Consider the following 24,547-nt stretch of genomic DNA (forward strand, 5'->3'; position numbering starts at 1 on the left):
CACAACTTTCTGTCCAACATGCTATTTATGCCGATTTTCCTATCCACGCGTGCGCGTGCTTGACGCGTACGCATGGATTTCCCTTGTGGCAGATGACGCGCACGCGTCATAGACACGTACCATGGGTTGAATTGTGTACAGAGCGCACCAGCCGCACGATTCCATCACAACTTTCTATTCGTTGGATGGGGGAGTGAGATTGCTATCGACGCCCACGCGTGGCCTGCGCGCACGCGTGGCCTGCCCCCTTTTTTTATGTGTATGTAGAATGCAAAATGCAGAATGCAGGTGAATATGCAGAAATTATGAATGAACACTAGTAAAAATAAAATAAAATAAGATTAAGAATAAAAAGGAACGATTATACCATGGTGGGTTGTCTCTCACCTAGCACTTTTAGTTATTGTCCTTAAGTGGGACATTTGGTGAGCTCCGTGTCATGGTGGCTTGTGCTTGAACTCATCTTGAAACTTCCACCAATGCTTGGACTTCCAACATTCTCTATCAATTCCAGATACATTCCTCAAACTTTAATGGAGTTCTTCACAAGCTTTGAGCTCCCACAGTCGATCCTCATGTATGCCTGGATCCCAAATCTTGTTTCTGCACCCGTCTTCAAGTGAAACATGATGATTCCATCTGGGTGGTAAGCAATCCGAATTCTCACTAAGGCATCCAAACAGCTTCCTAAACCCATTCATTCGAGCTCTACACCAACCCTTGCATTTAGACTTTGAGCTCCCAACCACAACGAACCTAGGATTGTGTTGCCAACCACTGACTATCTCCTTCTTACTCTTAAAGCCACAAAGAGTTCTAAGCTGACCATCTGTCTCAAGTAAACCATATTCAAGTGGAAAAGTAAAGGTCAAGGATAAGAATTTTACCCACTTGAATGTTGTATTGGATGGTAATGGCTTTGGGGGAGAGGTCTCCAACAGCTTTGGAAAGGTGATTTCAAGCTCCATTCCCTTGTGCTCTCCCTTGGCAACATCCACCTCTTTGCGAGCTTCTTCAATTTCAACCTCTTCCTCTTGGTAGCTTTCTTCCAATTCAAACTCTTCTTCATGGCTTACCAAGGGCATGTGGGTTTGTGCTTCTTCTTCTTTAATCTCCATCTCTTGATCAATCTCTGCAAAGTCTTCAACCTTGATATGTCTTGGAGGTTGTACACCCTCCTCAACATCAACATCAAACACCTTGGAAGGAGGCTCTATGACTGGATTTTCCCATGGAGGTTCCGCATCTCCGAAGACTACAACCGTTTCTTCCTCTTCAACAATTGCTGCTTTGTCCAGTTGTTTTAGTATAAAATCGTACTCCTCCTTGATGATTTACTTTTCATGACAATTCCCTTCAACTACTCTTTCATCTTCAAGGGTCTCCCATATCTCCACATTTTGGGCCTTCTCTTGCTCTAAGACAAAATCAGACTCCTCCTTGATGTCTTCCTTCACCGATTCTTCAACCACTCCTTCAACTTCAAGGGTCTCTACTACCTCCACCTGTAGGGCCTTTTCTAGCTTCTTATGAAGTATGAATTTGCAAAGACGATCCCTTCTCTCTTGTTCCATGTCAATAGCATGACTGGGATCATCTTGCTCTTGGATTGATGGATGTGGGTGCTCTTCCATGGAGGGTGGTGATGGGATGGGAAGATCATTATGTGGTTGAAAAGGAAGCGCACTAGAGTTTGAGGGTTGGATATTGGAGGTAGAGGGTCGGTTCATGTAGGATGTAAGATTTTGGAGTGTAGAAGTGAGACCAATGATGTTAGAGATGAGTGTGTTGTTATCCAATGGAGGTTGGGGTGGATAGGAAGGTTTAATTTTTGGGAGAAATGGCTCATAATACGGAGGTGGTTCTTCTTGATAAGGATATGAATATGGTGAATATTGAGGTGGTAGTTCTGAGTGTGGTTCATATGGTGGTTGGTGTGGTGAATAAGGATTAGGGTCATATGGAGGTGAATGGTGGAAAGGGGCTTGTGAGTATGGCGGTTCAGAGTTATGTTGAGGAGGGGATTCATAAGCATATGGTGGGGCTTGTTGGTAACTACAAGGGGTCCACCATATTCATCATCTCACTACAAAAAAAAAGGTCTATGGTCACGGTGAAAAACCGTGACCATAGCTAGTGAAAAGGGTGACCATAGGTCTATGGTCACGGTTTTTGACCTATGGTCACGGTTTTTCCGCCGTGGCCTATTCTCTCGTGGCCATAGACCTATGGTCACGGTTTTTTTATCTATGGTCACGGTTTCTATGGTCACGGTTGTAATGTTCAAATTCTGGCACTTTAGGCCACGCTTTTTTACCGTGACCATAGCCTCTATGGTCACCCCTTCCCAAAACCGTGACCATAGCCTTATCTATAGTCACAGTTTTGGCCGTGACCAAAGCCTCTATGGTCACCCCACCAAAAACCGTGGCCATAGCCTTAGCTATGGTCACGATTTTAGCCGTGACCATAGCCCCTATGGCCACCCCTCATTAAACCGTGACCATAGGTAATTTGGTGGAGGTTGGTTGTCACGAAAAGGTCCACCATAAATATTGTCTTGGTATGCATCATAGAATGACTGTTGGTTATAGCGCATTGGAGGGGGTTGTTGCCAAGAGGGTTGATCAAATCCTTGTGGCTCCTTCCATCTTTGATTCTTCCAACCTTGATGCCTGTTCTCATTATAGCTTCCATTCCTTACAACAACATTGGAACCAAACGTAAAGCCAGAGGGGTGAGAATTCATAGTAGCAAAAGAAATAAAAACTAATAGAAATTAATAAAAATAAACTCCTAAAACTTGAAACACTAACAAAGAAATAAAAAAGCAAATATTTACAATAACCAATAATAAGGCACACATTTGCAATTCCCCGGCAACGGCGCCATTTTGAACGAACAGTTTCTCTGTCAGTAAAGAATTTCACAAATAAATTCCCGTTGTAAGTATAGTTTCTAAACCAACAGAGAATCCTTTCGTACAAAAGTTTTGGTTGTCACTAAAGCAAACCCAATAAAATTGATAATTGAAGTATTTAAACCTCGGGTCGTCTCTCAAGGAATTGAAGGGAAGTATGATTTATTATTGGTTATGGAAAAGTATCTTTTTGGGTTTTTGAAATAGGGAACAAGGAAATAAATTGGCAAGAAAGTAAATTAACAATCATGAAAACCCTTGCAAGGTATGAGAATTGGAAATCCCATCCTAGTTATCCTTATCAATTGTGATGAGAATTGTTTATTGCTCCCACTTAGTTAACCCTTACTAAATAAAGGAAAGTCAAGTGGGCTAATCAATTGGATTCTTCAAATCCTAGTCAACTCCTAAGGAAAGACTAGCTTTAGAGGGATCCAAACCAACCAGCAAATTCTATTTATCAATCAACAAGGAGTTTGATAACTCAAGTGTCACCAATTACTCAACCAAAGCCAAAAGGGAAGAAATCTAAATGAAATTGAAAGCATCAATAATATAAATTAAAGACAGCAATCATAAATCTGAAATACCTCAAATTGCATTAAATAGAAAGTCAAATCTTAACATTGGAAGGTTCATGAACCAAATTGGGAAAATAAGTAATTAACAAGAGAAATAAATGAACCAAGGCACTAGAATAAATAAAAGTAGAAGAGAAATTAAATTAAAGAAACATTGAACCTGGAATGGAGAAGAAGTAAACCTAACCTAAGAGAAATCCTAAAATTATGTGTATGAAAGTTCTATGAATGAATGAATAGATTTTTCCACTTTATAGCCTCTAATCTGTGTTTTCTGGACCGAAAATTGGGTCAGAAATAGCCTAGAAAACGCTGGGGGCGAATTCAGAAACGTACAGGTCGCTGGATTTGCGTAGATCCACGCGTGCGCATGGATTCACGCGTTCTCGTCACTTATCTTCAAGGTAACTTTGGCAAATTATATATCATTTCGAAGCCCCGGATATTAGCTTTCCAACGCAACTGAAACCGCCTCATTTGGACCTCTATAGCTCAAGTTATGGTCAGTTAAGTACGAAGAGGTCAGGCTGGACAGCTTAGCAATTTCTTCATCTTCTTGTATTCCTTCCACTTTTGCATGCTTCTTTTCCATCCTCTAAGCCATTCCTGCCTTATAAATCCTGAAATCACTTAACACACATATCAAGGCATCAAATGGTATAAAGAAGAATTAATTTTTGGTAATTTAAAGACTTGGGAAGCAAGTTTCCAATTATAGAACAAAATTAGGAAGAAAAATGTAAAACCATGCAATTTATATGAATAAGTGAGTAAAGAGTTGATAAAAATTACTCAAATTAGCACAAGATAAACCATAAAATAGTGTTTTATCAATGATCTCGGGTTTAATAGGGAAAGAAAACTTAGAAAATGGAGCAAAAGTATACAAAAGTGAAGAAATTTTGAAGAATTAGAAATTTGGAGTTTTGGCTATCATGCGTAAGCATGGATCATGCGTACGCATCACCCTCAATTCGTGCATACGCATAACGAGCAGTGCGTGCCTCGCTTAAAAAGAGGCATGTGACTTCGATTTTGGAACCAACTCAGGGCTCAATTCAGTCCCATTCTAAAGCATTGGAGGCCTAGATCCAAGGAAAAGACACACACTCAAGCATTCCATCATTTTACACAGTTTTTGATAGTTTTAGTTCATAGTTTTGTAGTGAGAAAAACTTTAGGTATTCTCTTAGTTTTTCTAGGGTTCTTGTCAATTTTACACTCAATTTTAAATTTTAACATTGTTTAGTTATAGTTTGCTTTAATTTTCTTGTTCTCTCACTTTAATTTTCTTTAGAATTACTTGAGTTACCCTTGAGTTACTTGGTTATTTCCTTAGTTTATGAACCTTGTTAATTTTAAATTTCTATCAATACATTAATGTTTCTATGTTTTTATATGTGTTAATCGAGTTGCTATTGTTGATATTTGGTAGTAATTGGATTTAATTTAGATTAATTTTTACAATTTTATGATTTTTTTATTGCTCACCAAGTATTTGTTGAAATGCTTTATTTGATTATGGAGTAGAATTTTAAATTCTTGGCTTGGGGTTGAGTAATTAGGTATCCTTGAGTTATCAAAATCTAATATTGATTGGTAATTTATGATTGTTAGTTGATTTGGTTTTTACTAGCTAACACTAATCTTTTATCAAATTTAATTGATAAGTTGATTAGAATTTGTGGATTGAGATCAATTATACTTACTTGACTTTTTTTTTCCGATGTTAGGGAATGACGAAATGGGGATAATTCTTAATAATTGTCATATTTTTGGTTGATAATAAAGATAAAAAGTATAAATTCTCAACCTAACCAATGCCTTTTTAAGTATTTGATTACCATCTCTTTTATTGATTTAATTCTCTTAGTCCTTTCAATTTAATTCCATTGCTTCCTAGTTCCTAGTGTAGTTACTTAATTGTTGCCATCTCAATTGCATGTTTATTAGATAGTTGTTTACTTGCTTATTGCCTTTACTTATTGTAATTTTATTGCTAGTTCTTCTTTAATTTCTGGTTACCTTACCTTTTTGCATTCATGTTCAAAACTCCCAAATTTCATAGCCAATGATGAGCATTCAATTGTAAGTCCATGGGAGAATGACTCAGGATTCAACTCCTGGTTGTTGATTTGATTTTTGTGACAACCTTTTAAATTTTGATTGTGAGTTGGTTGCCGGTTTAGACTATATTATTTGCGACATGATTGAGTTTTAAAACTGGTAAATTTTTAAACCGGTGATTAGCCCGCGTCAAATTTTTAGCGTCGTTGTCGAAGACTTTGCATATGTGTGTCATATTGTTGGTTATTGTTAATATGTGCATGTGAAGAGTTTGCTTTTTAGTTATTTTCTTGTTTTTTTTTTTTGTCAATAGTTAAGATTTTTAATTAGTGGTAATTAGTTGTTACTTTTTTTTGGTTTTTTTTTGTCATAATAATTGTATGAACTCTATGTTTCTTACGTTGAATGAAGCAGTCACTACCGAAACTAAGCTTAGCCCCTTTTGATTTAGAGATTGAAATAAATTTTTTACATATTAGACAAGTTCGACGTCGGTAGCCTTTGCGGATAGTGAAGCGACTTCCGCCGATTCACCTTCTCCTTCTGAGATTGACTCTGAGTTTTTATTCAACAAAGGAACTGTATATTCTTCTGTTGGTACTTTTGACACTTCCTTGACTGATACAAGTGTTGAAGACATGGCTGCTCCAACAAGAATTACTCTCAAGAAAGCGGGAGCCTCTGATATTACTCTTCAAATGTTCCAAGTTTGATATACTGACTTAGATGCTAACTTTGAGCTTAAAACTGGACTGATCAACTTGCTTCTTAAATTCCATAGACTGTCTGCAGAAGATCCGATTAAGCACCTCAAGAATTTTCAAGTGGTGTGCTCAATCACTAGAGGTATGGGTCAGATGAGCTTGCAATTTTGATTTTTGTTTTTCCATTTTTCATTGAAATAAAAGCGAAAAATTGGTTTTATACTCAACCTGATGAGGTAGTTACGAACTGAAATCTACTACGCAGAGAGTTCTTGGATAAGTTCTTTCTTCCTGAGATAACTGATCATTTGAGAAAAGAAATTTTTTGCATCATGCAAAGGAACACGAAAATACTCTATGCAAATATTTAAAATTTAATTCTTATTAATTATTTCTAAAAAAAAGTGTATAAAGCAAAATTTAAAAAAATATGTTGTGCATGCTCACATTTTAACTTTAAAGAGATTTTGGCATGCATGTGTTGAGATGTATATATTAACCTTTATTATTTGGTGAATAATTCTATTTAATCCTCTTTAAATTAAAGAATAAGTTATTCTTGATGACATATCTTATTATTATTAAATAAAATAAAATAAAATAATTTTTATGATTAATTTTAATTTTTAATCTAACCTAAGTTTTGTTAATCTAATCAATTAATTATGATATAATTTTTTTGATAAATTATAAAATCTTAGAAAATTTTAATTTTGTAATTTTAATTTTTTCTCATATCACATATTTATTTTTAATTACAAAAAAAAATTTCAAACGATAAAAAGAATAAAAGAATTCAAGCGGCACCAAATTTTAAATTCTTAAAACTCTGTGTCTTGCTTTCTTAATTTTTTTTCAAAAATCTTTTTCATTGCTCTTATTAAGTAATTATATCATAATAATAAAACATGTTATAAAAAGTAATTTATCCTTTTATTTTAAAGAGACTCGAATAGAATATATCTTCTTTTATTCCTAAAACACAAACGAAATACCAAACTACCAATCTACTATGGCAAAACAGTTAAAAGAAGAGCTTATTGCGACCAAATTCCTTAATTATGCTATTAGGAAACTTAATTTCGCATAAGCAATAACCCACATTCATGTGCTGATTTCATATAATTTGTTCTATTGGGGAAGCTTATTGAATTTGCAGTGACGATATTCAGCATACGTTTTTATTGAAAATTTGGGAGGATCGTGATCGTTGAAAAGCGGAGGAAGAGGCCCAATCACTACCTCATGTGGTGGCACAACAAAAACTGCCCATGACATGCGCTTGCATTCCTTGTTCACCAAACTTCTATGCAGAACACTCTTGTACTTTCCATTGCTTAGTATCTACTACAAACCCCACAAAATTATATAGTTATGGCCCAACTTTTTTGTCAAACATGTATGATATATCTTCGCATCTGACTTTTGTAGTAACTTTCTTAAAATTGGCTATGAAAATTATGTTTTGGCAGGTTAAAACAAAATATAATGCATAGAATTGTTTATCTAGTCAAATATTTTTAGAGAATTTTATGGGGGTATGTCTAAAATGAGTTCAACACTTATGTGCTTATTGAATGTGTCATATTTATATAGACCATTAGATTTGTTTAGATTAAAATCAAATGCTAATATAAAAGAAGAGCATTGATGGGCTCTAATAAATACAGAATATCATAGTACATAAATAAATATTTTAAATGACAATACTTTAATACACAATACTTTAAATGACAATATAATCTTTTATTCTTAAATAATTAAATATAAAATATATAAATACAAAATATCTAAATATTTTTATTTATTAAAATTAATTATTATGCAAAATTTTTTATAATATTAAAAAATTATATTAAAATAATATTTTAAACTGTAATATAAAAATATAAAATTATTAAAATTTTATTTTATATTACTTGATAAATAATTCAATTATTATATTCAAAATTTACTAACTAACTACTTTTATTAAAGTATATAATATAATTTTTTATAAAAATATTTTTAAAATATAATTTATTTAAAATATTATATATAATACATGATATATATATGTTGATTATACAATCTTATATATACGTAAATTATATTTTTAATGACATAATAATACACGTAAATGTATATATATAAAAAAATTTACTCTTATCAGTATATAGGAATTAAATTCGTACCTAATGAATAAATTATTATAGAAAAAAAAATAAATTTGATAAAATAATTCTATAAAGATTTTTTTTATTTCATTTTTTTTCAGCACACTATCCAAATCAAACTCTCACAGTGAAGTGAAGTATGCTGAAGAAAACCAAACAAATCAAACTCTCACAGTGAAGTGAAGTATGCTGAAGAAAACCAAACAGGACTTAAGAATCAATTAAACTGGCATTATTCGATATAGAAATATCTGAAATGTGTTAAATAAAATTAATAGTCTAATAAGTAATAACTAACTAATTACTATTAACCTATATATAATAAAATATAATTTATTTAAAATATTATATATAATACATTATATATATATATATATATATATATATATATATATATATACACACACGTAGATTATACAATTCTATATATACGTAAATTATATTTTAAAAATATTTTTATGGAAAATTATATTATATACTTTAATAAAAATAATTAGTTAATAAATTTTGAATATAATAATCGAATTATTTATCAAGTAATATAAAATAAAATTTTAATAATTTTATATTTTTATGTTACCGTTTAAAATATTATTTTAATATAATTTTTTAATATTATAAAAAAATTTTACATAATAATTAATTTTAATAAATAAAAATATTTAGATATTTTGTATTTATATATTTTATATTTAATTATTTAAAAATAAAAGATTATGTTGCTATTTAAAGTATTGTGTATTAAAGTATTATTATTTAAAGCATTTATTTATGTACTATGATATTCTGTATTTATTAGAACCCATCAATACTCTTCTTTTATATTAGCCTTTGATTTTAATCTAAACAAATCTAATGGTCTATATGAATATGACACATTCAATAAGCACATAAGTGTTGAGCTCATTTTAGATATACCCTTTTAGGGTAGGGGCCACGTTTTGGTTTATTTTGTCAAAATATAGTCATTATAACTATTTTTTAAAATGCCATTACAGAAATCAGCTATATATATCTTAAAAAATTAATTTTGATGCACTATCAGTGTAAAATAGTTTTATACGTGTATTTAATTACGTAACGCTACATCAGCAAAAATAATTATTTTTTACATTAACAGTGTAAATAATCATCCAAAACAACAGATATAATTGTACGATTATGTAAGACGTTTTATATTATCAGTGTATCAAAATTAAATTCATATATACTAGATATAAAGTAAATGTCAATTATCTATAAAAATATATATTAAAAATAAATTAAATAATATATATTTATATATATAAATATATAATAAATAATTTAGTGGCTTGTTTTTTTTTATATATAAACATAGTATTTTTGTGTGTGTATATAGTATATACACTACATTTAGGTTACCTCAAGTTGATCACCAATGTGAACAAAGATTGCATTTTGCAAGTAATCAACGGCGACCCATTTGTTGTCCTTCCAAATTTGGAGGCCAGAAACTTCATTTGAGACAAGCAAGGTAAGTGCTGACATATCAGTGTGAGGCTCTACTCCCAATGCAAGTTCAGGTTGTGGGCATGGTGGATACATGTTGATCTTCATCTCTAATTCTATTTTCTCGTCTCCTAAACTTGACTTCAATGTCTTTTTCTCTAACTCTAACCCTTCCGACAGAAGCTCTAAAACCTCATTTGTCAATCTTAACATCTCTTTGTTGTATTTTTCTGTCACTTCCCTGTCACTCATCCGTAAAATTGTATAAATTTCATTACATAATTAAGGGTTTGTTTGTATCGACTTTTAAAAAAAAATTTAAATATTTTTTTAAAATATTATAAAAAAATAAAAATAATTTTATATTTGTATATTTTATATAAATTTTTTTATTTATCAATTATATTTAGATATAATAATATAAAAATATTTTTTTTATTTATTATGTAAATAATTTTTTTTTTAAAAATCTTTTAAAAAATATAAATTAAAATTTCTTAAAAAAGATGTTTTTATTTTTTTAAATATTTTTATTTTTACTATTAAAATTTACTAAATACACTAAAAATAATAAAAAAATATATTAATTATTTTTTATCAATTTAATAATAACTAAATAAACACTAAATTATCTAATGATAGATATTAAGACAGTTTGCAAATAGGCTCAAATATTTGGTTGGTGTTAATCTATAGCAGTTACTATAAAATAACTCATACTTGTATGTTATGAATTAATTAAATACATCCTGCAATATTAATAGTTAATCAATTAAGTTTACTAATCACGAACCTATAGGAAGGAGGGTTTTTGGGCCACTTGTCATAGTTGACCTTAGAAGAAGGAGCCATGATATGGAAAAAATAGTCAACCCACTCCACCTTCTCTTCAAGGTTCTTGGTCATCTTTGTCCCATAACCTTCAAAGTTCCCATTAGAAGGGTCATTAGCATAAGCCTCTTTCTCCTTCTGAGGCAGGGCAAAGAACTGCTCCCCCACCTCTTGCAACAGTTTGAACAGCCACGGGGATATGCCGTGGTTGGTCAAGAGGAAGAATCCCCATTGGGAAGCCGCCTCGGCGACTTCCCTCACGAGGAGATGATGGTGTGGTTGAGAGAGAGAAATCACGGGTACGGTTACACCCTCCACAGCTTTAGTGTTCTCAGGACGCTCATTAACTGGGCGAATGAACTGTGGTGGAAGCTCCTTAAGTTGGTTACTGAAAGCCAAGGTTTGGATTCTTTCTACTCCCATTATATATGGAATGTATTGGAAAATAAGCTTAATGTTTGAATTGATGTGATAGATTGGTAAATAGTTTATATTCTATTGGAGTTATATAAGGAAGCAATTAAGGTCATTGTATATATGGACCGAACATTCAACCATCTTGAAGTCTTATCCTACCCTATGAATGTAACATATATCATATATCATATGTTTTCAAACTTACCATTCATTCATAAATGGACTTGATTGTAACTTACTTATTTAACAGATCCTTTTTATGTTTTAGTTTGATTTTTCAGATATAAATAGAATTTAGTTTTGATACATGTTAGTGTAAGATAATTTTACACGTGCATCCAATTACGTAAAGTCATATTAGTAAAAAAAGATAATTTTACACGTGCATTCAATTACGTAAAGTCATATTAGTAAAAATAACAGTTTTTTACATTGACGGCGTGAATGGTCATCCAAAAAAATGGATGTGATTACAATACTTTACATCGTCAGTGTATCAAAATTAAATTTATATAAATATTATAAAATATTTTACATGATAACCCAATTAAATTTTTCTTATGAATAAGTATTCAAGAAACAGGGTAAAAAAAACATATTTGCTAACTTGATAATAACATGGAATTAAATTGATTATTATAAAGAATCATTACATGCATTGTCATTATCGGAATTTTTGATATTGAAAAAACTATTATAAAGTATAACCTTTTAAAATGATATAAGAGTGAAAACTTGAATTTTTTTAGAATTAGAAGTAATAAATAGTTGTACAATATAAAAAGACTAATTATATTTATACAATATGTAATTTAAAAAATAATTAAAATATTATATCAATTAAATTATTGTTTAATTTGTGAAATTAAGTGTAGAACTTAATATATAATGGCTAACTAATCATGGCTGAAAATTATAGTTACAAACTTATATTGATAGAAAATTGATGGCTTAAATGAATAATTGGGCCGTTAAATAATTTGATAAATTTAATTAAATTATTATTTAATAATTTTTAATTATCAATTTCATATGAAATTAACTGCACCTAAATTTCAGCTTTACACAAATTATAATTAACAACTAATTCGACAACTTATTACCACCATGATTATTTGATTCATCTGTGATTTTTTACAAAAATATAATTGACTGTCTGTACTTTCATCATTTTTTTTTCATCTGAATTAATTAATTATGTAAAAATATATTCATAATAACATCTTAACATTTGTTCGTAAACGTTTATCAAAACACACACACACTAACAAATATTTTCGTCTTTGAGTTGCTCAACTTTGGGTTCAGCCACCTAACACATACATTAATGTTGCTGCCGTCGGCGAGAACGTGTCTGCATGCTCAGTGTTTTCGTTCAATAATTTATATTTTCTAGGCATCGTGAATAAAACAAACGATAGCTTTACATGTCAATGACCTTCTGCTCAAGTATAATATTCACCCCCTCAATTTCAAATTTTTAATTTTCTTTTTCTAATAAAATAAATTGATAGAGATGAAAGAATTTTGTAATAGGGTGGCGAGAGAGAGAGTTGAAAGAAGAAAAAAGACTATTGCTTTTATTAAGGGTAAATCACATATATAAACTAAATGCAAGTAGATATTATATAATTATTGTACTAAAAAAATGTTCTACTAAAAAGATATTTTTATATAATTTGAACGAGACTAATTTAAATTACAAAACCTATAGTAATTCGAATCACATAAATTTAAATTAGTCAACATCGATGTAATTCGAATTGACTCAATTCGAATTATATATTTGTTGTATTCATGGAGTAATTCGAATCCTATTGATTTGAATTATAAAAAAATATGACCCACGCTAGTTTGAATCAATCTAATTCGAACTAGCACACTGTTTTGACACACATAGTAATTCAAATGGGTCTATTACAAATTTTTATATTACCTCCTACCATTTTTAAGTCATTTATTTAAATTATTTTGCATGGAATAAAATATTTTTTTTTGGATAAAATATTTTTTTTTTAAATTACTATACATAGAATAATTTTTTTTAAGAGTATTATAAAAATTTGTAATGTCCCAGTGACTTAAGTAAGTAGATGATAAAAATATATATTTTTTAATTTTTAAATTATTATGGACTATGTAGAGTATTTTATTTAAAATTTGAGTACATGTATTTACCTAAGTCACTGGGATATTACAAATTTTTATAATACTTCTAACATCTTTTAAGCTATTTTTTAAAATTATTTTGCATGGAATAAAATATTTTTTGTGATATAATTTAAATAAATTTATTAAAAAAATTAATAATTTAAATATTAAAAAAATATATATTTTATTCCATGCATTAAAAAAAACTAACAAAATATTTAATTATGAAACTTCTTCAAAATATTTATGAGCTAAAGAGTATTTTTTTAATACTAAAATACCAATAATAATATTTTAAATAAAAAGATAAAAAAATATTTATTCACCGAAAATAATTTTTTCCTCAACAAATTAAAATTCTTCAAGCACAAAAAATTTTAATATTACAAAAATATTTATAACAAAATAAAGTTAAAATAACAATCTAAATAGAAAATACTAAAATAAATAAATTTAAATTTATTGAATAAAATCTTAAAACAAATTTAAATAAATAAATTTGCATTGAAGTCAATATTAAAATTCTTAAATTTCGTTTTACTCATCTAATATATGTAAGTGTTTATATTAAAAAAATTAATTATAACTTAACAAATAACAACAAAAAAAATTGTACCAAACTATATACATATATATTTTACATTTAAAAATTTAAAATTAATAAATTCATAAAATTTTAAACACAATTTATAAATTATTTTTATTAAAAAAATAGTTACAATTTAAAAATTAATAATTAATTAATTATTTTAATTTTATAAAGATCAAACGACGTAAAGCATTTTTTTTAAGTATGTTTATTTTTTATATTTTTAATATTAACATGTCAATAATAATATTTTAAATGAAAAGATAGAAAAATATTTATTTTCAGCAAAAATAAATTTTTTAACATATTGAAATCCTTCCAATACAAAAAAATTAATATTATAAATTTTTTTGTAACAAAATAAAATTAAAATAACAATTTAAATACAAAATACTAAAACAAATAAATTTGAATATATAGAAGAAAATTTTAAAACAAATCCAAATAAATAAATTTACATTGAAATTAATATTAAAATTCCTAGATTTCGTTTTACTCATCTATTATGTGTAAGTGTTTATATTTAAAAAATAATAATTGATTATCTATCATTAACTTCTTTTAGTAAATTCATGAATCGAGACACAAGAGCTCTCTTAACTGAGGCATGTATTTTTTGAAAATTTTAATTTATGTGCAAATAATTTAAAATTAAAAAGTAACAATTTAAACAAATAATAATAATTTATGATTTAAAAGAGTAATTTGTAAATAACTTAAAATTTAAAAAATAACTACCTAAGCAAAATAACTTAAAATTTAAAAAATAACAACGGAAGCAAAACAACTTAAATTTAAAAAGTAACAACCTCTTTTAAATTCGATTTTTTATTGTTTTGTTTTAAAAGGACGTTTTGTTTCCGTTTTTAAATTTAAGCTCTTATTATTTTGTTTTCGAACTTGTTTCTTATTACTACTTGCTTCTTATTGTTTTGTTATTACTTTTAAATTGTTGATTTCATTATTAAACAACCGTCCTAATTTTAAAATAATTTATAAATAACTTTGTTTAAATTAGTTCAATAATATTAAGATTTAAATATCTGTCTACCTTGCTAATAAATTCGAAAACTAAATCCTTATTATTATCTAACAATCTAACCGAATAATCTATTAATTTAAAAATAAAATTACAAAAATTTCTAATAACTACATTTAAGCAAATAATCTCCAAACTCAACATATGAGCGCCACATCAGTAAAAAGTCTTTCAATTTGTATTTGGTCTAGTGTCTAGAGGGCGGAAAGATTGTTTCGAATTTAAAAAGTAACAACTTAAGCAAATAATAAATTATAATTTATAAATAATATTTTAAAAATTTTTAGTGATGACACCTAAGCAAATTATTAGTTCAACAATATTAAAAACTAAATACCCAACAACCTAAGAAAGCGTATTTCAAAATTCAAAAGGTAAAAACCTAACCAAATAATAAGTTATAATTTATAAATAAAATTTTAAAAATTTCTAGTGACGACACCTAACTAAATAAATTCCCAAACTCAATGTATGAGCGCCACGTCAACATAAGAGCTCCCCATTTGTATTACTATAAAGATAAAGATAAAGATAAAGATACACTTATAAAATGTGTAATATAATATAATATAAAAATGTATATTTTTAAAATAAAAAATATTTTATTTATTTAAAAAATCTGTTAAGCATTTCACTGAGAGAATTGCCGTAATATTCTAAATTAGTTTTTTAAATTTTTTTAGTCGAAAAGTTTAGTTATAAATATATTTTAATCGTAAAATATTTTATGTTATTAGATAAATGAGTTCTAATGTCAAATTCTAGTAAAAAAAAATTTTAACAAATTAATATTAATCTTTATTTAAAAAATATAAAGAATTTCTAAAAATTATAAAAAAAATTATAAATTATGATTATTATTTATATTTTAATATTAACATGCCAATGATAACATTTTATATAAAAAGATAGAAAAAAGATCTGTTTACCAATAACAATTTTTTTTAACAAATTAAAATCTTTCAAGAAAAAAAAAAGTTTAATATTATAAAAATATTCATAACAAAATAAGTTGAAATAACAATAAAAATATGAGAATAAACTTTTAAAATAAATTTAAATACATAAATTTATAATGAAGTCAATAATATCAAATTTTTTAGATTTATAAAAATAAATATATAATTATACATCATCGATCTCTAATTCAATAACATTGTATTTAGTAGACTTGCCATCCTTTTCAAGAGTCCTCTCACTTTCAATTTCAGCAAGATATCCAATAACATCTAGAATGGACTAAAAAAAAAGTTTGTTGTCAATAAGTTTGGTAAAAAAAAAAAATACAACCAAAATTATCAATAAAATAAATAAATTTATCAATGAATTATATTTTTTTTAAAACAATAAACTTACCAACCAAATAGGTGTAATCGTACCCAGGAGCATTGAGAGTGTCAAAACTCAAAAAATTAAATCTATATCGTGAGATACTTAACGATTATAGAAGTATGTGCACATCGATACGTTGGTTTAAATTAACCACATACTCATGATGTGTAATCTTAAAGTTATCCGCATTGAGTCAAACACCAAAATATCTTATTTGGTAAGATATTTCTTCTCTTAGCAAATTCATCAATCGAGACATAAGAGCCCTTTTAACTGAGGCGTGTATTTTTTCTCCCTAAAATTGATAAACAAAAATCAAAGAACAATTAAATGGGGATAAACAAACAAATTTAAAATATAAATAATATAAATTTAATATTATTTAAAAAATTAGGAAGAAACTCATGTTTTCATGGAGCTAAACCATCTCAATTGAGTATTGCAATGGAGAATTTTCGTAACTTGGTAGTGTCTATCACTCATATATGAACACATAAATTGTCAATTGTAGGATTGATTTCTGCAATTTTGTGAAAACCAGCCATTGGAATAAATAGAGAAATTTTAGATTTTGGATATATGTAAAGAAAGGAATTGATGTACTTTGAATTGTTGTGTTATACGTGTCTCGTAACTTGTACTTTTATAGTAGGGGTGCACATGGCCCGACCCGGCCCGACTCCGAACACTTTAGAGACTAATTTAGTGTGATTTCACCGGGTTTAAGGCCGGGTAAGGGTCTCAAAAATAGACCCAGTCAATATTTCGGGTCAGGTCCGGGCCATAGCTCGCGTCACCCGAATTCGACTCGGTGGCCCGGTCATCATACACAATTAATATTTTGTGTTATTGGTGATGGATCATGGCTATTCTTATGTGGAATTTAAGTATTGTAAACTTTAATATTTTGTGCTATTAGTCATTATAAGACTATAAGTTAATGTTTTATGTTTAGAATGCATAAGACTTTAGACTAATGCATAATATTGTGTTATTTGTATTGATTTAAATATTTGATGTTATTAGATAATATTAGTATTGATTGTGGTTATGTTTTAGTATTGATTGTAGTTATGCTTTAATTTTAAAGAAGGGTTGGTTTTTATTATATTTTTCTAAGTGAATTTTACCATGTCAAATAATGGTTGGAGTCTTGAAAATTTAGATATTTTTACATGCTAGCTTACAAGAAGGTATCAATGTAATGTAATGTTAATTACCCAGTTTTCACCTGGTTTTTACCCGGTATAATTGTGGCCCAAAAGTGTCTTGGTTTCATCGGGTTTAAGGTCGGATTCGGGTCTAATAAATAAATCCGGTATATATTTCGGATCGGATCTAGGTCATATCAAACTCGGTTTCACCCGATCTATATACACCCATATTTTATAGTTAACTCATAGCTGAAATTTTTTAAACTTAATTGACTTTAATTTGAATTTAAATTAAATTTATAAATAAAATAAATAAATATATAAATATATTTAAAAGGCTTCAAGTATACGTATTATTAATTATCAATTAATGTATTAGTCTCCCATTCCTATATATTAACGTAGCTGCAAAGTTGGTAAAATAATTTAAAAAATAACAACCCTAGTAAAACAATTTAAAATTAAAAAAATAACAATTTAAGTAAAACAACTTAAACAAATAACTTATTTGAAAATAACAATCTAAGGAAATAATAATTTATAATTTATAAATATAATTCAAAAAATTTTTAATCACGAACATTTAACTAAATAAACTCTGAAATTTAATATATGAGCGCACGTCAGCATATGAGCAAATTTTTAAAAAATGTGCTAAAATTCAAAAAATAACCACCTAAGTAAAACAACATAAAATTTAAAAAATAACAATTCCGGTAAAACAATTTAAAATTTTAAAAATAACAACCTAAATAAAACAATCTAAACAAATAATTTAAAATTTAAAAATAGCAACTTAAATAAATAAACTCTGAAACTCAATGTATGAGCGCCACATCAGTATATGAGCAAATTTAAAAAAAAAATGTGCTAAAATTCAAAAAATAACAACCTAAACTTAAAAAAAATCTTAGTAAAACAATTTAAAATTTAAAAAATAACAAGTTAAGTAAAACAATCTAAACAAATAATTTAAAATTTGAAAATAACGACTTAAGTAAATAATAATTTATAATTTATAAATATAATTCTAAAAATTTACAGTGACGACATCTAAGCAAATAAACTCCTAGATTCAACGTATAAACGCCACTTCAGCTCTCCATTTGTATTACTATAAAGATAAAAATATGGATAATAAGAAATGAGGTGATTTCTATGAAAAAAATATAATTTAGTGAATATTTGACTAAAAATAAATTATTTTATTATTTGTGAAATTTAAATGAAACGAAGATAAAAAAAGGAAAAATTAGTTTTAATTTAGTACTCACTGGTTATTCTTTGTGAGTACTGTACCCGAACTTCTAATTTGGTCTCAGTCTTAATATCAAATAAAACAGAAAATTCATTACTTGTATATTTATATTTTTAAAAAAAATTATATTATAAAAAGATAAATTAAATCTCTGATTATTTAATTAGTATAACTTGTATCATACACTGACATAGTTGCGTCTTAAATTTTGGTGTATGTAAAATCTCTCATTAGTTTTTTGACACACAACAATCGTTTACAAGAATTTACTTAGAGATCAAATATGTCGCTCCCTGTGTATCAAACGACTAATGAAGTGATTTCACATGCACCAATGTTTAGAGCAATTGTCCTCAAACTCAATATATAAGTGCTATGATGGTAAAAGCACTCCGTATTTATATTAATATAAAATTATGGATAATAAAAAATGAAGTAATTTCTATGGAGAAAAAAAATATAGTTCAGTGAATATTTGACTAAAAATATATTGTGTTATCATTTCTTAAATTTAAATGGAATGAGAATAAATAAAAAAAAATTAGTCTTGATTTAGTACTCATTAGGTACTCTTTGTGAGTACTATGCTAATTTATATTCAGTCTTAATATTAAATAAAATAGAGGATTCATTGCATACATATTTATATTTTTTAAAAAAATTATAGTATGAAATGATAAATTAAATCTCCGATTAATAATAGTATTTAATTACTATAATTTGTACCATACACTTACATAGTTGCGTCCTAAATTTTAGTGTATGTAGAGTCTCTCATTAGTCTTTTGATAAACAAAAACTATTTTAAAGAATTTATTCAGAAATCAAATATACTATTTTCTGTGTATCAAACGACTAATGAAGGGATTCTTCATACACCAATGTTTAAAGCAATTATTCTCAAACTCAATATATGAACACCATAATAGCGAAAGAACTCCCTATTAAGTGCATACTTGTATTTTTTAAAAAATTATATTATGAAATGATAAATTGAATCTCTAATATACAATAATATTATTTAATTAGTATAACTTGTACCATGCACTCATTAACTCTATAGTTCCGTTCTAAACTTTGGTGTATGTAGAATCTCTCGTTAGTCTTTTAATACAAAAAAAAATCATTTATAAGAATTTTCTCAGAAATCAAATATACTCTTTTCTGTGTATCAAATGATAAAGAAAAAGACTCCACATGCACAAATGTTTATAACAATTGTCCTCAAACTCAATTTATGAGTGTCATGATAGCAAAAATATTTTCTATTTATATTAATATAAAAATATGGATAACAAGGAATGAAATGATTTTTATGAGGAAAAAAAAAGGTATAGTTTAGTGAATATTTGACTAATAATAAATTGTGTTATCATTTGTGAAATTTAAATGGAATGAAGATAAAAAAAGAAAAAAATAGTCTTGATTTAGTACACATTAAGTACTCTTTGTGAGTACTGTCTTCGGACTTTTAATTTGGTCTCAATCTTAATATCATATAAAATAGAAAATTCATTGCATGCATATTTGTATTTTTTTTAAATTATGTTATGAAATGATAAATTAAATTTCTAATATATAATATTATTTAATTAGTATAATTTGAGCTATGTACTCACATAGTTGCGTCCTAAACTTTGGTGCAGGTAAAACTTTTCATTAGTCTTTTGACACACAAAAACCATTTACAAAAATTAAATCAGAGATCAAATATATCTCTTTATGTGTATCAAACGACTAACGAAGGGACTCCACATGCACCAATATTTAGAGTAATTGTATGAATGAATAGTACAAGCTATACCAATTAAATAGTATTATAAATATAAAATTTAATTTATTTTTTTGCGATATAATTTTTTAAAAACGCAAATAGACATGTAATAAGTTCTCTATTTGTATTTGATATTAAGAGTGAGACCAAATTAAAAGTCCAAAAATAGTACTCACAAAAAATAACAAAAAGTACATAGTGAATATTAAACCAAAGATTATTTTTTTTATCATCGTTCCTTCTAAATTTCACAAATAATAAAATAATTTATTTTTAAAATTTTTTGTATATTACTTAATCCAACATAAATAAATTTTTTGTATATTACTTAATCACCACAAATTGTTAAAAAATTGTAATAACTTTTTTCATAGTTTTCATCAAATGAAATTTTTTATGTTAACTTATAATTCCTTTGACATCCTCAATCATGGGTTGTTTCACTCTTTACAATTTTTTTAGAGATAAAAATAAATAAAAATGTTTTAATATATAATTAATTTAATAATTAGAAGAAAAATAATAAAAATAGAATGAAAACCTGGAAGAAGAGGATGAAATAAGAAAGAAGACGATGTGGACGGAAATTACATGTGGAATGAAAAAGTAATCCTAATATTTTTTTTTCAAAGATAGTAGGTTATATTTCATTAATTATTGAAAAATGAAATACAAAGATGTCCAAAAGCAGGACAGCATAATGAAAGGTGGGGATTTCCCAAAAACACTACACTGAAGGTATTCATCCAACGGTGCGTGGTCGAAAAACGAAAAAATCTTAAAGAAGAAAGAATAATAAATCAAATTGAATGCAACTAAGAGCTTGCCTCATGGAGATGACGACCTAAACTGGGAGTTCTTTGAATTTCACGGAGCAACTTGACAGAGCTTGCTAGAATGGCAGACGGCATTGAAGTAGAACCTTCAAAAATCAACTGGTTGCGAGCTTTCCAGTAGTTCCAGCAAATGATGGCAAGTAAATGAGGATTACGGTCAACATTCTTCAACGGGTTAAGCATCTCTGTTGATGCAATCCACCATGTCCAAAAGTCGTTAGGACTCTGAGAGGGAAGACAGTCACGAAGATAACTCTGAGACCATGCATCTTTAATTCTAGAGCAATCGATCAAACAATGAGTGACTGTTTCGGTTGTTTCATGACAGCAGGGGCATATTGGTGATATAGATGGGATGCGGTGATGAATTTGAGCAAGCACCGGGAGCCGGCCATGGAGAGCTTTCCAGATAAATAACTTAATTTTGTGAGGTAAGTTCAACTTCCATAGATCAATCCACAGCTTTTTCTGTTGCATATAATTAGGGCAAAGCTCCAGAGGCGGATGGTAAAATAAATAGCCAATTCTGTAACCTGAAGCTGTATCATATTGTTTGGATTTGTTCAAATCCCATTGCAATTTGTCCCTACTCTGCTGAATTTTAACTGACAAAATTCTGTTTGCAACGTCTTGGGAAAATAATTCTTGAATAAGATTCTGATTCCAATTCCTATCTTCAGTAATTAGATCTTTAACTCTTGGAACCAACTCAGAGATAGCTTGTCTATTTGGCATGTCAGAAATCTTTAAAGGATACGGAGGAGGCAGCCAAGGATCCTCAAAGGTTCAGATATTCTCTCCAGTACCCACAGCCCAATTAAGACCTTTTTTAACAATCTTTCGGCCTTCCAGTATGCTCCTCTATCCCCAAGAAGGTAAGACTCCAATTTCTGCCGTTATAGCATTACCATTGCTAAAGTATTTACCTCTTAGGATTTTGGATAATAAGGAAGTAGGCTGTGTTACAAGTCGCTAAAACTGTTTGCCTAAAAGCACAAGATTTTGGATTATGAGATCTTTAAATCCAAGGCTTCCTTCTTTTTGTGGGCGAGTCATAGTGTCACAGCTAATCCAAGCCATCCGCCTTTCAGAACCTTTTTGTCCCCATCAGAACTGAGAAAGTAGAGAGTGAATTTCCGAGATTAACCATCAGGCAACTTAAAGCAAGACAATGTATAAATAGGAATAGCTTCTCCCACTGCCTTAAGCAATACGTGTCTACCACCTGACGATAGAAGATTGCGCTTCCACCCTTGGATTCTTTTCCGAACCTTTTCTTTGATCATACTAAAAGAAGCCTTTTTCGATTTAGAGATTGTAGAAGGCAAACCAAGGTATTTATCCTGAGCCCCAATATGATTAATATTCATAGAGTTAGCCAGTAGTGTACGAGTAGTGGAGGGAGTGTTGTGGCTAAAGAATACAGCAGATTTATTAAGATTTACCCTCTGGCCACTGATGCTTTCATAAGAATTCAATAAATGCATGATATTTGAACATGCTTCAGGATTAGCCTTACAGAATAAGATGGAATCATCAGCAAAGAGGAGGTGGTTGACCTTGGGGCATCGCCTATGTATCTGAAGACCCTGAATTAGTCTGTTTTGTTCTGCCTTGTGTAGCAAGAAGGAGAGACCTTTTGCACAGAAAAGAAAAAGATAGGGAGATAGAGGATCTCCTTGTCGAATACCTCTATTTGGTTTGAAGAAACCATAAGGTTGCCCTTCCACAATAACAGAATAAGAAACAGTTGTCACTAATTCTCGAATCCACATGATCCACCGGGAGTCAAAACCAAACTTCTCCAATATAAACCAAAGAAAGTGCCATTCCACCCTATCATATCCCTTACTCATATCTAGTTTTAGCGCCATTTCATTTTCGAGTCCCCTTTTTTTGTTCTTCAAGTAATGCATACACTCGTGAGCAATTAGGATATTATCAGAGATTAATCTGCCTTTAATAAAAGCACTCTGCGTAGGGCTAATTAGTCTATTCATCATACCCTGAAGTCTATGTACAAATACTTTGGAGATAATCTTGTAAAAGACTGAAGATAGGCTTATTAGTCTTACCTGAGTCATATCTTTAGCATCAGAAATCTTGGGAATAAGATAGATCTGAGTGTGATTAAAACCCTTCAAAATTCTGCCCCCCTAAAAAGAAGCTCTTAATTGCTCGAAACACATTACCACTAAGTATGTTCCAGAAGCTTTGAAAAAATTTTGCTGTCATACCATCATCTCCTGGAGCACTTTGGGGATGAATGCTAAATGTTGCACGTTTCACTTCCTCCATAGTCACTGGTCTTTGAAGCCTACGGTTCATGTGAGCTGTAACCTTAGGTTCAAAATAAGTAAAGAGAGGTTCAGGGTTCTCATGACAAGTGGAGGAAAAGATGTCCTTGAAATAAGATTCAGCCACAGAAGCAATACCAGCATTTGAAGTAGCCACTTCACCGTCACTGCCAGTTAGTTGCCAAATTATATTCCTTCGGGTTCGATTTCTAAATTTCTGATGGAAGAAAGCTGTATTCTGATCGCCAGATTTGAGCCATTTGACTCTAGACTTATCTTTCCAATATGATTCCTCATTTTGCAATGTTTTTTCAAGTTTGTCCTCTATTTCTGAAATGATGTCGCCTCCATGAATTCCTGCTAAACGAAGTTCCTCTAATTCAGATTGTAGTAAATCAATCTCCACCTTCGAATTAGATCTGTATTCTTGCTGCCATCTGACAATCTTATGTCGACAACGCTTTAGTTTTTGAGCTAGGATATACATGGCTGAACCATCAATCTGTTCGTGCCAAACCTCTCTAACAATATGCCTTATTTCATCATTGGAACACCATCTTTCTTGGAATTTGAATCGGCATTTAGATCTCTCAGTTCTCGGATTAGAGTCTAAGAGAAGAGGAGAGTGATCCGAGCCTGATTCTGACAGTCTAAGAACCGTTGCATTGGGATAGAGTTGCTGCCAATCAACTCCTACCAGGAATCGGTCCAGTCTTTCCTGTATCAACTCATCACCCCTCCGTCTATTCGACCAAGTGAATGGTCTTCCAACCATACCAATATCAATCAGAGAATTATCATCAATAAAACTGTTAAAGGTTTCGATAGAAGAAGGAGATTTAGCACCCCCACCTGCTTTCTCCAATTGACTAGAAATGGCATTAAAATCACCCATTAACACAACCTTACCATCAAACTGTTGCATGACTGAAGTTAATTCAGCAAACTGAGCCATTCTATGTTGATCATTT

General features: G+C 29.1%; 1 protein-coding gene across 1 annotated transcript; it reads right to left on the minus strand.

Annotated features, from left to right (window-relative positions):
- Positions 1-7,403: 7,403 nt before the first annotated feature.
- On the minus strand, positions 7,404-11,152 carry LOC107617070 (flavonol synthase/flavanone 3-hydroxylase-like). Its single transcript, XM_088500261.1, has 3 exons — positions 10,692-11,152; positions 9,812-10,139; positions 7,404-7,616 (listed from the first exon to the last, which is right to left on the minus strand). Exons 1-3 carry the CDS (start codon positions 11,150-11,152, stop codon positions 7,404-7,406), a joined length of 1,002 nt encoding a protein of 333 aa, XP_088356387.1.
- Positions 11,153-24,547: the final 13,395 nt, after the last annotated feature.

This window comes from Arachis ipaensis, chromosome B9 (genome assembly GCF_059453495.1).
Source record: "Arachis ipaensis isolate K30076 ecotype BB chromosome B9, ASM5945349v1, whole genome shotgun sequence".
Taxonomy (NCBI): domain Eukaryota; kingdom Viridiplantae; phylum Streptophyta; class Magnoliopsida; order Fabales; family Fabaceae; genus Arachis; species Arachis ipaensis.

Bases quoted from the DNA above. Each gene is read 5' to 3' on its own strand.
- LOC107617070 (XM_088500261.1), bottom strand. From the start codon at position 11,152: ATGGGAGTAGAAAGAATCCAAACCTTGGCTTTCAGTAACCAACTTAAG. The intron at 10,140-10,691 runs GTTCGTGATTAG...GATGAGTGACAG, and splicing joins AAAAACCCTCCTTCCTATAG to GGAAGTGACAGAAAAATACA. The intron at 7,617-9,811 runs GTAACCTAAATG...GGTTTGTAGTAG, and splicing joins ACATTGGTGATCAACTTGAG to ATACTAAGCAATGGAAAGTA.